Source organism: Mangifera indica, chromosome 16 (assembly GCF_011075055.1).
Source record: "Mangifera indica cultivar Alphonso chromosome 16, CATAS_Mindica_2.1, whole genome shotgun sequence".
NCBI lineage: Eukaryota > Viridiplantae > Streptophyta > Magnoliopsida > Sapindales > Anacardiaceae > Mangifera > Mangifera indica.
In genome coordinates, this window is record NC_058152.1 from 7,778,058 (window position 1) to 7,794,364 (window position 16,307).

The 16,307-nt window shown below is 32.8% G+C and overlaps 2 protein-coding genes across 2 annotated transcripts; both read right to left on the reverse strand.

Moving 5' to 3' along the window:
• Window positions 1–2,079: 2,079 nt before the first annotated feature.
• On the reverse strand, window positions 2,080–3,081 carry LOC123198898 (nuclear transcription factor Y subunit B-1-like). The gene has a single exon (XM_044613698.1). It carries the CDS (start codon window positions 2,991–2,993, stop codon window positions 2,349–2,351), a length of 645 nt encoding a protein of 214 aa, XP_044469633.1. The 5' UTR covers window positions 2,994–3,081; the 3' UTR covers window positions 2,080–2,348.
• A 316-nt stretch (window positions 3,082–3,397) lies between these two features.
• On the reverse strand, window positions 3,398–8,395 carry LOC123199449 (probable methyltransferase PMT26). Its single transcript, XM_044614460.1, has 9 exons — window positions 8,281–8,395; window positions 6,913–7,915; window positions 6,678–6,827; window positions 5,771–6,041; window positions 5,439–5,549; window positions 5,174–5,348; window positions 4,711–4,983; window positions 4,156–4,350; window positions 3,398–4,032 (listed from the first exon to the last, which is right to left on the reverse strand). Exons 2-9 carry the CDS (start codon window positions 7,882–7,884, stop codon window positions 3,804–3,806), a joined length of 2,376 nt encoding a protein of 791 aa, XP_044470395.1. The 5' UTR covers window positions 7,885–7,915; window positions 8,281–8,395; the 3' UTR covers window positions 3,398–3,803.
• Window positions 8,396–16,307: the final 7,912 nt, after the last annotated feature.

A 16,307-nucleotide genomic window follows, 5' to 3' on the forward strand; every position in this document is an offset into this window, starting at 1 on the left:
ACAAAATGGTAGGTTTGATAAGGAAGTAGGCTAACATATCAGAATACAAATTTTTTAATGAATTACCGAACAGTCAAGTAGAAGCAACAACCTAAAAAAAATTCATTCTAGCACAAACATGTTGTCAATCAACAGGCACTAACCAGATCAGCTTAATTTTGCAACTAATAAAGTCAAATTTTATCAAAACATAGTTTTTAAGTGGTCTTCTGATTAGCACTAATCAATTATACACAATATACTCATCACACTATTTTGCACTACAACACGTGCTACATAAGTATTCAGATCAAAGATCATGTTCAGATTTCAACCAACATGTTTTAGCAAACAATATCATCAAATCAATATTAATTCGCATAGTTCTAACATATCCATCACACAAGAAGCAGTACCAATATTAATACATTTAAGCTAGCTAGATCAACATATTTCAGCACACATCAACATCAAATCAACTTTGACAAGTAGTTCTAACAAGGACTTAAGTCAACACAAGCAGTCTAACATACAACATCATGTTCAATTTGAAACCTATACTTGAACATAATAGATGTAGCAATTTTAGACTTGATACAAGCAAGGACATCAATCAACAACCAGATTATTAGTGATAAGCAACAAAGACTCAATGAAATACTCATGATCTACAGTTAAACAGAACAGATCTAGAAACAGAAATAACAATCAAATGTCATATTATTATCAGTAAAGGCAAGAATAGCAATTAACAGTCATGTTATTACCAACAAAATACACATCCACAACAAGATACTCAAGATCTACGATTAAACAAGATAGATCAAGCATTTCTAGGCTCAACACAGTCAAGAACAACAAACAATCACCAAACTATTATCAATAAAGATAAGGAAATTAACCAAATGTAAGAAAACTAACAAGATGTTTATGATCTAGAAGATTAGGAACAGAGAGTTACCTATCGCACTGCTACACTTGTTCACTTACTATGATAGTCTTACCAGGACACACAACAGTGGTCTCGACTCTGATACCATACAGAGAATCAAATAAATGATAAGAAAACAATGTTTAAGATCAACAAATACTAGCTAGGGTTTCGAGGAACACACACAGAGAGAGAAAGAGAGCGTTTGAAGTTTTATTAATTTTGCAAAAAGTCACCCAAACAGATATTTTTCGAGTTTACATACAAAGACTTTCTAAAAATTGTAGATTGACCCTTTGACTTTTTTGACATTTATAAATTGCCCTGAGTACAATTTCACTCAAGAACAACACTCTCTGGATGTTTACAACACACTCAATGTTTACCAATAACCTTGAATGAAATTTTTTCACATCAGAGAATGAATTGATATATATATATATATATATATATATATATATATATATATATATATATATGTACAGCAAAATGTGAAGACATCTTCAGAAGTTTAAATAGTGCTACCTTAACAAAACATAAAAGTCAAAATTAATATTTACTCTCAAACCTTCAATTAACAAGATAAAATTTTAAAGAAATTTTATATCATCAGGTTTATATAAAATTTATATTTAGCTTTCACTATTTCTAAAATTTGGCAGAACTTCTTTCAATCATAAAAATCGCTTAAAAACAATTTCATTGCAAAGAATTCTATATACCAGAAAAAAAAAAAAAATACAATGAGAATCATTCATTTCCCCAATCATAAGATTTCTTACGTTTAACTAAGGATCACATTAGATATATAAACATAAAGGCACTATAATTTAAACCTTTTATTGTAAATTGATTAAACATATATTACAATCATAAATCAACATAATTAGGAACAGTCATTACATTGATAGACATGAATTCAATTACATACTACATATATAAACCTTTCTTCCATATTTTAACTTTGTAAAAAAAAAAAAAGGGAATCATTTAAATAAGTTAGGAAGCAAAAGAATTAGGAATACTAATTATAATGTCTAATTCTAATGATACAATGAAACACTACTGATTTGAATCGATAAAAGAAATTGATTATTATTATATACAGTATCATGCCTATAAATGCAGACAACAAAAAGGAAAAGAAATAATTCCAAGGCAATGCTAACTATAAAAAGTAATTTAATTCTAATAATACAAAGTTGAGAACACTTAAGATTATTGATATCTCTAACAGGTACATAGCCTAGCTATATTTATACATAAACGTATTAATTCTAATCTAATTATTGTAAAGATTAAGCAACCAAATTGTTCGAAATAAGTATACTCTTACATTCCAATTTTTTATATTCAATTATGTATCATATTTATATATGTATTCAGTAACATTATAATAAAATTAAAAACGGGAAAAATGTTCTCTTTCTCTTGTTTCTCACCAGTGCCCCATAGAATCAATCTGGTCTTGTGGCTGCAACTGTTTCTGAATGGAAGTTGGGGAGAATGGTAAGGAAAGAGATTGATCAGTTGGCACAAATGGTGGTTGACACATTAGGGGTGTGGAGGAGTATACACTTGTATAAGGTACATTTTGATCTTCTTGTTCATGTTGTTGGCGATTCTGAGGTACTGATCTTTGATCCGATCTTTGTTGCTTGGGAGCATTAAGTTTATCACCTTCAATCTCTCGGTATTTGCTTAGATATAGTTTTAATGGACCGACGTAATTCTCAAACCCTAGGGTGGTGATTGCCCATATGATGTCATCACCATTGATAGTTTTTCGTTTTTCTCGTTGACATTTATCTGATGCTTCACCAGTGACGAAACTTATGAACTCAGAAACACACTCTTGCACGGTTTCTTTTGCATCTTTCGAGATTTTCCCATTTCCAGGAATCACTTTTTTCATTATCCGACCAACGTTTGCAATGGGAAGAAACCTGTCTTGTTCTTTGTTGGTGTGGTGGTGATGATTGTTGCCGTTATTGTTGATGCTACCTGTGCTTTTTACACAAGGGCTTTCTGGGCTGCCTCCACCAGGCCCATGAGACCCATTTCCATTATTGTCCTCTTCCATTAATTCTCTATTTCCCCTCTCGTTGTTTGAGAGATGGGTTTGCGTTTGGAGAGGTAGATTATGAAGGTGAAATTAATAATGAAAAAAATGCCGTATAAATAGGCAAGTGAGATGAAAAGCTAGAAGACTTGGCTCATTTGCATAAAACGACTCCCCGGGACTCGCTCCCTGTATGAAGTAGTTACTTGACTAACTACCCTTCCATATCATCTTGCCACTTGTGTCTTTCTCCTTAACTACTCTCCCTTCACCCAAAGATGGCATCTTTCTAACATACATGTAACATCATATTGTAATCTAAATTGTCGTACTTGTAACCTCAAACATTGAACTTGCAAGGTGAATTCCAATTATTATAACAAAACACGTGATGCCACACTTCACATTTGCATACACAAGCGATCTTATAAGCAAATGGGTTTGTTTCAATTTCCCCTGAGATATTGCTTAAAATTGAACATCAAGTACAACAGAGTTTAAAATACATGTCCTCTACACTTTCAAGAATTCAATTGTAAATCAAAAAATAAATTTGTTTTACAGTGATACCACAGCAGGCGCTCAAGTGCTTATCTTGTGATAAAAATAGCCAAATTTTTTTTTAAGTTGGACACCGAGGAATTTAACAAGAGGAAGCACTGGATATGAAAAAAAAATTTTGAAGTCATGATTTGACAATAATAACCTACTCAACATGATACACGAAGCCAACATGGAAGAAGCAATGAATTGCAATTAGCAACAGAAACAAAAGAATATCTAGTCTCAGCATTTTGGCTCAAGAAATGAAGAGCTGAGAGCAGAGCGTGCTTAAGCAAGAGCAAACTTAATATCTTCCCACTGGTTGGGTCGCCACATGGACTTTTGCACACAGAGCAACCCCTCCTTGTCTTTCGAGTAGGTCATGCGAACCTCCCATTTCAGAGATTTAAACAAACTCTCCAATTCATTAATAGTCTCAACATTATCACGGACAACTAGCTTTCCTTCTGGCCTGAGGATACGATCAACCTCAGCAACTACAGCTACTAAATTGCACCTGTGCGATCATTTAACATTCCAGCATCAGAAGACAGCATACAAAAAATGATGCACTGGCGAGTTCTAGCAGTATCACCAGTAAGGAATGAAAGAAAATGTTTCTGTAAATGCTGGTACTAACCTCTTCTTAACCTTGGAGAAAAGATGATCAGCATGAAGAAGATCATATGTTCTAGGATAAGTGTTAAATGACTCACACCAATCATGATATATACCAAAAAGACCTCTTTCATAAATAATTGGGAGTGTATCTGCAGAATCTACTGAGACAACATTTAGGACCCACAAATTGACATCTTTCAGGGCGGCAGCAAATCTGAATGCACAAACACAATATCAGAACAGGGCAAAGGAGGAAAAAGGACATCATAGTTTTTTAAGAGAATCTGCTAAAAACACCCAAACCCTACTGAAAAGAGTTTATGGCTGATGTTACCGCAACATTTGATCCACAGAAGTCGATCATTATTAGTTGAACTAAACACATTACTTGACCAGGCCACTAGCCCATAACAACAAATAATCATACACAAATTATTAAAGGCCAAGTTAAACATGCATTAATCTTTTTTTTTTTTTTTTTTCAGAAAGAAAGAAAAAGTAATTAGGCAAGATTGAAGAATTATTTTTCAGAGGATTTTATATTTTCCTAGTATATAAGGCTGATTTTGCTTACCCTCCATAGACAGATCGCATGTCCATGACATTTCTCACAGATGACCAATCTATACCAAGGCCATTTAGATAAGACTTGGACACTACCCGTTTCCATTGTTCAGAATCTGCAATGAAATCTTCAGGTGCAGATTTTCCATAGACCCCAACTTGGGAACTCAGCAGCCAGTATGGGGGTTTCTCTAACCTTGCAGGCCACTGCTCTGGCCACTGTGACCCACGTTCTAATGAATCTACTGGCACCTTATGCATGCAGGCTTGCAGTGGAACATTCCTAAGAACAATAAATCAAATTAGTCTCTAGGACAGCTAAGAGCAATCAATGTCATAGCGAACAGTATCACTCTGGAAAATGTAGCAACATTTTTCCAATTTGGTCTCAAGGCAACCTTCCTGTTTGCCAATCCATTGATTTTATTCAGTGTGTAACATAATTTCTTTTTCTCAGTGAAGAAGATTATTACCATGCTGCATTTGGATCATCAGTCTCTGGGCACATTGAAGGCTCTTGTTTTGATCTTTTCTCATAGCACTCATTAGTTGTGGGCTTCTTATATATTGCTATACCCACTCCATTAACTGTATCATTACTGATGGACACAAGTTCCCAGCACATAGCTTTTGTTAGCTCAGACATAGCTGCAAAAAATTTCACAATAATTTATGAGTTGTTAGAATCAATGAACCTTTCAAGGAAGATTTGAATATGTTAAGGTAAGAATCATGTACCATTCCAAATCGCAACATCTTCATCAACCTTTCGATAAACAGGAGTAGCAGACCACACAAAGAAACCACCAGGTCTCAACAAACGATTGAGCTCCAAAAGAAGTTTCCCACCTGCATAATGCAACAATTAGAATTAAAAAAAAATGAATGCCAAAACCTTCGTATGAACTTATAACATAGAAATCACTACAGTTTGTAAAGGGAGTTGCTGCTTAGAGACATAAAATATCAAAAAGTGAAACATTAATGTAAATTTCCAGAAAAAGGAGTGCCTTCAGAGATAAATCACAAACTTTAAATGACCTCCATTTCATCTGATTAATACTCTATACCTTCTACATGCCATGGGACTCTACAACGTGCACAGTGGACTATATCAAAAACTCTGCCTGGGTAGGGAAGTCTCTTTGTTCCCATAACAGCTGATATACCAGGGATTCCCCTTTCAAGTGCAAACTGAACTTGGGCTTCATGTTCATCTTTAGGAGCAAATGACATGGTCAGAACATCTCTATCAAAAAGAAAACCTCCAAAGCTGGCCACCCCACATCCGACATCCAATACAACACGAGAACGTCTTCCCCAGGCAATGTCAGGAACAGTCTGCATAGTGCACATATATTGGTATCAAATCAAACTTGTAAGACAGTGGAGTAGACAGTTTTTAAAGTAAAGAAATGATGGGTGCCCACCCATAAGTCCACATTTACTTATAATAGCCTAGCTATGCTAGTAGATAACAATTAGGAGTATAAATATCAACTGCCAAAGCATTAAGACATGAACATGCACTGGATTATAAACAAGCAACTGAATTTAAGGATCTTCATGCACAAAGCAATTCCTCCCTAACGTAATTTCCTAAAATCTGATTTGAGATTAATATTCTTCTTAGCAGGTAATACCAACACTCACATGGCTTTGCTTACAACTTTCAAATAAAATACTAGAATTATTAATTACATATACTAAAATAGAAAACATTTTTGCTGCATCTAGCTTCCAGTTTGGGTGCACATGCATTCACCAAAAGATATTGAATAGAAGTATATACATGTACCTCAATATATATATAAAAAAAAACAAATGTAGTCCTTCAGTGAAAAAGAAATAGAAAGGAATGGTGAGAAAACAAGAAGCAATATCAAAGAATCCACCATGCAAAGCCAAATAGATTTGCAAAAGGAGCAAAACCAGCTTATAAAGTAACCAACAGTAATCATCAATTGAATTGCTCACCTCATTTATGAAGTCGATATAATGGAGAGCACCATGCGTAAACTGGGTTCCACCCCCTGGGAAAGTGAGATACTCCCCATCAACTTTCACCCAATTTTGGTGCCCCTTCACTACCGCAAGTTTGGTATGGGGAACATTATAGTACCAGATCTGTAAAAACGCAACTTAACAATCATCTTAACAAGAAAGGAAAAACACATAAAAACAAAAGGAACATGATTTTTTACCAATATACCTTTTCCCTGCTAGTAGGCCACTTAATAGAACGTCTGTATCCTTCAGGAAGGGGAACAAGGCAGGTGGGGGGTTCTTCAGGGCAGTGCCTCTCTCGGTGTTCATAATGCTTAGTAGATCGAAGACTCTTAATCACTTGAATGTTGTCAAGGCATGGGATGAAATCAAACCCTGCAGTAGTATTGCAGAGTTTCCAATCATATCCACTTTGATTCTTAGAAGATAACTGAGCTTCCTTTTCATTCTTTGACTCCGTTGCTTGCGTTGACCAGGACCCATTTTGTGTGGCAGTTTCTTTTGAAAGCTCCAACTGAGCTCCAGAAGGAAATACCTCATTCGAACTCTGGTTTTTCGATTGGTCATCCTCTTTCTTATCATCAGAGATTTTCTCTGACTCCTTGTCTTCATTTTGGTCCACCTTCTCCTGTATCTGGCCATCTATACTTTCTCCATACTTTTTATCATCAAAGTTCTCCTCTGACTTTGTCTCATTCTCATTTGAATTCTCCTCAGAATTTCTTTCACCAGTATCAGTATTTGTCTCCCCAGATTCTGAATTTTCTTCAGTCTTAGAAGCCCTATCATCCATTTTATTCTCATTATTTTGTGTCTCCATATTCAGTCCATCATCTGAATTAATTTCCTCATCAGACTTCTCTTTGTTTACTTGTGTATTTCCATTATTTTCCTTCTGAACAGAACTATCTCCTTTTGTCACATCCTCAGGCAAATCGCCGGTGTTATCTTCAAACTGCTGAGTATTACTCTCATTGCTCTCCACCACCTGTTCCTTCACCTTACTTTTCTTCTCCTGAGCGGGCACATCTACATTCTGAACTGGTGCTACAGACGAAGACGTCATCATCCAGACTCCAACCAAGCAAAGAGACACAAACACAACAACAGTCACAGTTGGCCAGTAGCTCGACGAAGATCTCCTATTATCTATCCTACTATATTTCCCTAAAGCCATGATTTCTTTAATTCAAATAAAAAATCCACACCTAAGGATCAAAACAAACCAAAACTCAAATCATCAAACAAAGTCAACCATAAATCAAATTAAACAACATTAGATCACTCCAGTCTACATTAAATCACTAACTCACTTGATATAACAAAACACCCACTTCATTAAATGAACCAAATTCACTCAGATCCATGCTAAATCACTAACCTACTTGAGCTTAAATCAGTAACAAACATCTACTTAATTTTAAACCATTATAAAAAAAAACCTGTTATGATTGAACGCACAAGTTAATTCTAATTCACTTCCAACATAAATTTATCAAATTGAACTTAGATCTACATCAAAATCAGGTTACTTTTTAAGAAAAAATGAAAATGTTTAAACAGGTTGTTGTACCTTTTTATTGAAAGAGCACAGCAGGGGCAGATCTAAGGGGGAGTGGAGCTGAGGCTTTGCGAGGTTTCTATTTCGTGAAAGATATATAGAGGGCGATTTCAGGAAGTGATGATTTAGTTGAATTTAGAAAATAAAATATTTATATTTCTTTTTTTTTTTTCACCTTTGAATTAAATTATGACAGAGACAAAATATGTAAATTATCGCATTTTGCCACGGGTGAAATTCAACAGTGAGCCAAGTTTTAAAAAAACAGCCGTCATGAGAGCAAGAGTTACAACAAATCCTTTCCAAGGTCTAAGCATAGTAAAAATATATAAAAAAAATATTATTTATCAAAATATATATCTCCTAAATTTATTAAAGTATATGCTAAAGAGAGAATAACATAAAAAAAAGAGAAATATAATAAAATAAACAATAGTAAATTATTTAAGCAAAGTTTTCTATTTTTACATATTTAAAAAAAAATTAAAAAAATATACATATAATTGGTCAAAGGGTATTAAGATATTTATATATTAAACTAATTAATTTTTTAATATTTGTTGAGAATGATCACTTCCCATTTGAATTAATTTTTGTATATTAAACTATGATATCATTTTTTAAGCCAAAAGATAACATTTTCTCACCTTCCGTCACATAAAATTCTTTAATTTTCAGAATAAAACATACTTAAATAACAAAAATATATTTTGTTATTTTTAATAATTATTAAAATTTTATAATTCTTTCCCCACCCTTGCCCCTTCCCCTCCAAACTTTATTAAACGTATTTTGAATCCTAATTTCTGAAACAAGTATATTAAAATTTAAAATAACCCTTGGTGGACATTTATCTCCAATGACCCTTTAATCACATTAAAATAGTACAATTCCAATTGAGAATCATACTAAAATGGTGTAATTCTTGTCAAAATCATATTGGTCTAATATGATTCAACCAGTTTACACTATATTTGTGTCATTCAATCAGAATTACTCCATATTGATGCTATTTTGGCTCAAAATACACAAGAATCACACCATTTTGATACAAGTATAACTAAAATCGCAATGCATAAATCATATTAAAATGGTATGATTCTCACCAAAATCGCATTGAGATGATGCGACTTCAATTAAATCTAGTGTGATTCTAATCCTAATTAAAATTGTATTAGTGTGAGTTACAAGTTTAATACTGATCAAGTTAAGGTTAGGGTATTGATTTTTTTTTTTTTTTTACAATTGTATATAGAGATTTAAGTGATAAAATTTTAAGTTAGTGAAAGGAAAAAATTTTGTTTATATTTTAGAAGTGTAAGTGTTGTTAATCTTGTAATATTTATATGCAATGTTATATGTACATACTTTTAATATACAAACACAACAACACATAAATGTGTCATTATGTGATTGAGAGTTATTTTATCATTAATTCAAAATCACCTAATCACATCAAAACACATCTAGTTTGAGTACATAAATTTATGTACCAAAAGTGTGTACATATAGTTTTATTGAATATTTATATATTTTATAAAAGTAATACTATATATACTTACTTTAAGTACTTAAATTAGTATACACTTATTATCATATAATTGAATATTACTTTATTTTTAATTTAAAATTATCTAATTATATGATGATGCTATGCATAATTTTATTAATTTTATAAACTAAAAAGCACCTTTGACCATTGAAAACAATATTCAACTTTTAACAGAAAGTGAGAAATTGTAATACTCTATCTTCGAATCATATCCCTAAAGGTAATTTGCTAGGATGACGTGTCACAGATGTAAAAAAAAACTCTCATAATTGTATTTGCAAAAGTAATTTTATGAAATACCTTAATGAATTTATTTAAGAGAAAATGACTATTTCTCACCCAAATTTTAGCTAAAATTCAAAATCACACATACAACAATTGAAAATCCGAACTTCCACCTATGACTCATCCAAAGGTAAAATGGTTATTTTACTATTTATATTAAAAAATATAAAATTTGTTACTTTTCTCCTCCAGTTTTTAGAAACTAACATTTCACCCTTACCTAAAGTTTTTCAAATCTTGAAAAGTAATATTTTTATCTCTAAACCTAAGGTTTCCATATTTTTCAAACTTAACTACCCCTAGAACTTTCAAAAAATCAATTTCACCCTTACTCTTCACCTTTAGTGTTCGGCGTCGTCTCCAGCGTTGTCTCCAATCTCCTCATTCTCCTAGTGTGACGACAGGTAGTTTAGGGTAAAGATCTATGTCTTTTCATCACATGGTGTAACAAAGAGATAGAGATCTCTCTCTCACATGATGTTGCGATCACATAGTGCTGCGATGAAGAGATGAAGATCTCTACCCTAAACCACCTGTCATAGCACCGGGAGAATGAGGAGATCAAAGACTACATCAGAGGGGATGTCAAACGCTCATGGTGAAGAATGGAGGTGAAACTATAATTTTTAAAAGTTTTGGGGGTAGCTAAGTTTGAAAAATATGAAAACTCTAGGTTTGGGGGTGAAAATGTTACTTTTTAAAGTTTGAAAACTTTAGGCAAAGGTGAAATATTAGTTTCTAAAACCTAAGGGGAAAAGTAACAAATTTTATATTTTCTTAATATAAACTGTAAAATGACCATTTTACCCTTATTTCTAACAGAACAAGTTAACAAAAGTTGAGTCATAGGTGGAAGTTTGGGTTTTTCAACTGTCGTGAGTATAATTTTGAATTTCAACTAAAACTTGGATGGGAAATAGTCTTTTTCCCTTTTTTAAATAAGAAAATTTGCTAACGGTGTTATATAATATCAAACACCCAATTCAAATTCTCAATTACCAAAAATATAACAGTGTGCATGAAATAACCCAAAATAACTCTCAAAATAAAATTTATAATAAAATAAAATAAAGGAATCATCTACTATGGTGGTTGTGTCGTTAGTTAGCTGATTCGCCAATCTCCCCACTTGCCATGCCACATATCTACCTACAAACAAACAAGAAGCGCATGAGTGACAAAATACTTAGTAAGCACATCAATAATCGAGCATTCTTGGAATATCCCTTGGCAGCCCAACTATCTCATTGTCCATTTAATTCAGCGTCTTGGATGTTTGCCAAGTGGACGTCTTAAACACCTCTTATAACTAATAATGCTTTTAGGTAGGTCGTCCTAGACACCCCTTATAACCAACAGTCTATTGCTCATAATGTCCTTAGGTAGGGCATCTTAGATGCTTTTATGACTAATAACCTATTGCTCTCGAGTAGGATGTCCTAGACACCTTTTATAACCAACAACCAATTACTCATAATGCTCTCAGGTTAGACATCTCAGATGTCTCTTACAACCAACAGTTAATTACTGAAAATGCTCTTGAGTAACCCATCCCAAATGCCTTTTACACCTATCTCGGACACTTATTATAACCCATACACTAATGAAAAGAATGCCCCAATTACCTTTTATCCTTAACTAAATCGAAATGGATGTCCTAGAGCTAATCCACACGTGCCCTAAAGAATGGTCAGAAGGCAAAATCATCATTTCTAGTCCTCAATGTGACATAACTTCTCGCTATAGGGAACGATTGTTCCATACTGGGAGATGGTCATTCCCCTTATTTATAAGGGGCAATCGTTCCAAGATAGGAGGGATGATTATTCTCCTCTAACCTAATCCACACATGTCCTAATATTTAACTCAGTTCAATTACCAATCTACCCCTATACATGCATGCAAACTTTATCTTTTACCGTATGATGGAATGGCCATCCCTCTCATGAGGGGACGGGCATCCCTTACCTCTACAACTTTTAAAACCTCATCATTTTTGTTAGCGGTTCAACAATCAAACAATCTAAAATCATTCTAACATCCCTCTAACATTCCTAATTCATAAAACTAGCCCTTCATTACCAATCTCAAACCAAAGTCATGTGGAATCGTAGAAATACCAAATGTAAATCACACAATCATCATATTCTTGATAGTTTCATACCACTACATTTAAGCATAATCAATCACAATGACAACCACAAGCCTAAACTACACATATATTTATGAATTCTCATCTAAATATGCCATAAATTAATTAAAGAATAAGGAAGTGCATTTACCTCTCCATCATTGTCGCTTAAGTCTTCATGTGGCAAGAATCCAATGACGTTCCTTTCCTTTGGCAGCTCCCAATGCTCACAAATCCTTTTTGAGCTCTTTGTATAAGTGAAAATAGGGTTAATAACACATAACCCTAATCAAAATGCAAGGAGTTTTATAGACATTTGATATCATGATTGATTATTTGAATCTATAATTCAAGATTAATTATTTGAATCCAAACTTAATTTGAATTTACTAACATGATAGTTAAGTAAACTTGTTTTGTTCTTCTTAAGACTGTCTAGGTATAAAGGATAATTCCTCTTCCAATGTTCATCCTTTTGACAATAGAAACATTTTCCTTTAGCTTCTGCATTCTCTACCTTGGTGGCACCTCTCTTGAAATTCTTTATTGTCGGTTCAACATTTGGACCTTTTTTGTGTTGCTTCTTAGGCCTTTTTTGGCCCTGCTTATAAAAGCCATGTAGACATCCCAATATGTAGAGTCTTTCTTCCCTTACTTATAATACTCTTAAAACTCATTGAGTAACTTAGAAAGTGTTCACTTTATTCGATTGAGATTGTAATTGGTTATAAACGATTTATAACTTGGTGGGAGAGATTACAAAATCAAATTCACTTTGTCATAGTCTGTGAAAGAGTAGATGAAGAGAAGTGATGCAAAAATCATTATACATGTAGAAGAAGACAAGAATCAAAGCATGCGTTAGCAAAAGGAGAAAGATAAAGAATGTTACCTACTTCTTTGCCTTTTATATGGATATAGGATGATGGATTAAGCTTTTCAAATTAAATAGCCTCCAAAGAATTACACCACCAAGCTAAAAGACCATTAAGGTCAAGGGTTGAAGATAGGGGAGAGAGTTTATTTCAAGTGAGAGAGATGGAAAGCTTAAAATGAAGAGGTAAGTTCATTTAATGAACTAAAATGTTTCTTTTATAGTGGTAGCTTATTGGTAATTAACATTGGCCCATTGAAACTTTAATTTAAACTAACTCCATGTTAGTATATCAAATAAATACTTAAGCCACCCTATTTCCATCTCATTAACACTTTAACTTTTAAAATGTTGTATTTGCACCTATATAACATTTTATATGATTTTCATTATCCTTTGGAAGATGCTAGCCAACCTTGAATAATCAATTCTCCCTCTCAAAATCTTGGTTTATTGATGTGGCCCTTTAGGTTCATCGTAATGCAACTATGAGTCCTTTTTCAGACGATCCAAAAATGTATTAAAAAAATCAATAACTGTGGCAAACATCTGGCAATGTGTCATGACCCTCAAACTATGATGAAGAAATGCTCCATTGAACTTAATATCTTTGATCATATATTTCATGTAAATAATATCCTTCTATTGTCTAATCCAAATCGATTTTAGATTAATAGATTGTTAAAGCCCTAATTTTGATTTTATGTTAATGATAAACTAATATATTCAGAACATATCATCATGAACATCCTTTACTTGACTTACATTATACTTTGGCCAGAGATTTTGATTTCCCATATTTATCGACATTCGCCTTGAAACTCAAATCTAGGTCGAATAAATGGATATTTAGAACCTAATACTTTCCAAGTTAACGAATCCCATCTTGATCATCATTTGTCTCCATATATAAATAACACATGACCAACATGGCTTCTCGTACGAAATATGGTTAACCCAATATTCATACACCATAGGAGTTATGCATATCTATATTAGATCTGACCATGATGTCTTAGGTCAAAGAATCACTTCATACACTAGTATGATGATACAATAAGTCTTTGACTAATTTAATGACCATGTGACTTGTCATTATTGATCGTATTCGAAAAAAATGTTCTTTAATTGTTAATCCATACTAATGCCCTAATGATATGACCATTATTGTCACATGTACTAATGTCATCCTATGACATTTAATGGAGACATTTAGTATGTCTACTATGCTATATTATTGCCCCACCTTTATTAGTTTCATAAGAAACAATTTAGTGATTCAGTTTTTATGAAGTGAGTCATCCGTACAATTCATATACATACTTGATTTATCTTATAATCGAGGCATATAAGATCCTACTCATCTTATATCTCTTAAATTGTGTATATGGACTCATTTTTTTGAGAGATATACACCATGAGATATGGGTTGAAATCCTTTCTTGGATTTTTCTATACTAAATGTAGTTAGTACCTTGTCTATACACATGCTTTGACTTAGACCCAATAGTTTATACTCTCTATCTTGGTAAATTTTAATCTCAAGAATGTAGGTTATTTTTTCTAAGTCTTTCATGGAAAAATACTTGGATAACCAAGCTTTTATTGATTGCAAGTTCTATATGTCATTTCCAAAAATCCAATATGTCATCAATATACAATACCAAAAATGTGATCATGCTTCTACTAGCCTTTTTATACACATAATTGATCTTTATTATTGAAAAATCTGAAATCTCATATGACTTCATCAAAATGAATATTCTAGCTCCTCGAAGCTTGTTTAAATCCATAAATGGACTTTTGTAACTTGTATATCTTGCTTGTCTATCTAGCAAGAATGAAACCATCGAGTTACATCATATAGACATTTTATACTAGGTTACCATTCAAGAAAGTAATCTTGACATCCATTTAAAAGATTTCATAGTCATGGCATGCTGTTCTAGTAAGCATAATCCTAATAGACTTAAGCATAAAGATTGGAAAAAAAGTTTCATCATAATCAATACCATGCTTCTTATTGAAACCTTTGGCAACCAATCATGCTTTATAGGTATCCACATTACTTTCCATGTTAGTTTTCTTTTTGAAAACCCATTTGCACCCTATGGGTTTTACCCCTTCAATTGCATCCACCAAAGACCATACTTGGTTTTGGTACATGGAGCCTATTTGGAATTTCATAACATCCAACCATTTTTCAGAATTTAGACTTGAAACAACCTCTTCATAGGTATTTAGTTCATTATTGTGGATGACTAGTACAATACTATGTTGAGTTAGTGATTGAATGATTGAATTATATAAGCAACCTTATTATTGACAAGTTAAGAAGTCATATGCTAGCACTCCACTAATTGGGTGGCCACGATGTCTTGCTAAAGGTCGTTCTTGTCTATGTCCAAACACATATTGGGTTGGGAGCCTAATATGAATCCAATCACTATTGACTTAGTAGAAAGCCTATAGGTCACAAAAAAAAAAAAAGTTGAACAAATGCTAAAGGCAAAGGATATTTCAAGTTGAATCTGAGTCAGATTTGATCTTAATTATGGATTGAGAGATTTGAGTCTTAGAAAGGTTTTTGGACCCAAAAGTATATTTTATGATACTTAGGGACTAAATTGAAATAATCCTAAGTAGTTAGGGTTGTATGTAAGAAAATACAAGTTGCATTGGATTTATCTAATTAGAGAAATCCAAGCCCAGTTAATAATTCCATGTGGGTCATAAATTAAACATTAAATAAAAGTTAATAGTAAAATAATATATAATATAATATATATATATTATAAATAAAATAGTAATATATACATATATGTGTGTGTGTGTGTGTGTATAAGAGCAAAATTAAAACACACATGTTTTTACTTCTCACGAAAAGATTAGGAGCACACATATTATTGTGCCTTGAATAACCTAGCCACCTAGGAATAAAATGATGGTGCAAATTATTCTTTATGGGTTTTGTATTTTTCTTCACTAGAAGAAAAGTTGTGACATATATATGTGCCTTAAAACCTGGCTGTCTTTTAATATAAAGAGGATTATTTTTGTCACATTTATGCCTTATCGTGATTGTTCATCAAGATAAGTAACAAAGCATCTTTATGATTCTAGTATATTTTTTAGCATGGTTTTAGCCTCCAATTAGTTTGTGCTCTATATGGATATTGAGGTTCAAACCTATTTTG

Coding starts and splice junctions, on each gene's coding strand:
- LOC123198898 (XM_044613698.1), bottom strand. CDS start 2,993: ATGGAAGAGGACAATAATGGAAATGGGTCTCATGGGCCTGGTGGAGGC.
- LOC123199449 (XM_044614460.1), bottom strand. CDS start 7,884: ATGGCTTTAGGGAAATATAGTAGGATAGATAATAGGAGATCTTCGTCG. Junction 4,984..5,173: donor GATGATCCAAATGCAGCATG/GTAATAATCTTC, acceptor TATTGTTCTTAG/GAATGTTCCACTGCAAGCCT. Junction 4,351..4,710: donor ATGCGATCTGTCTATGGAGG/GTAAGCAAAATC, acceptor TTGTGCATTCAG/ATTTGCTGCCGCCCTGAAAG.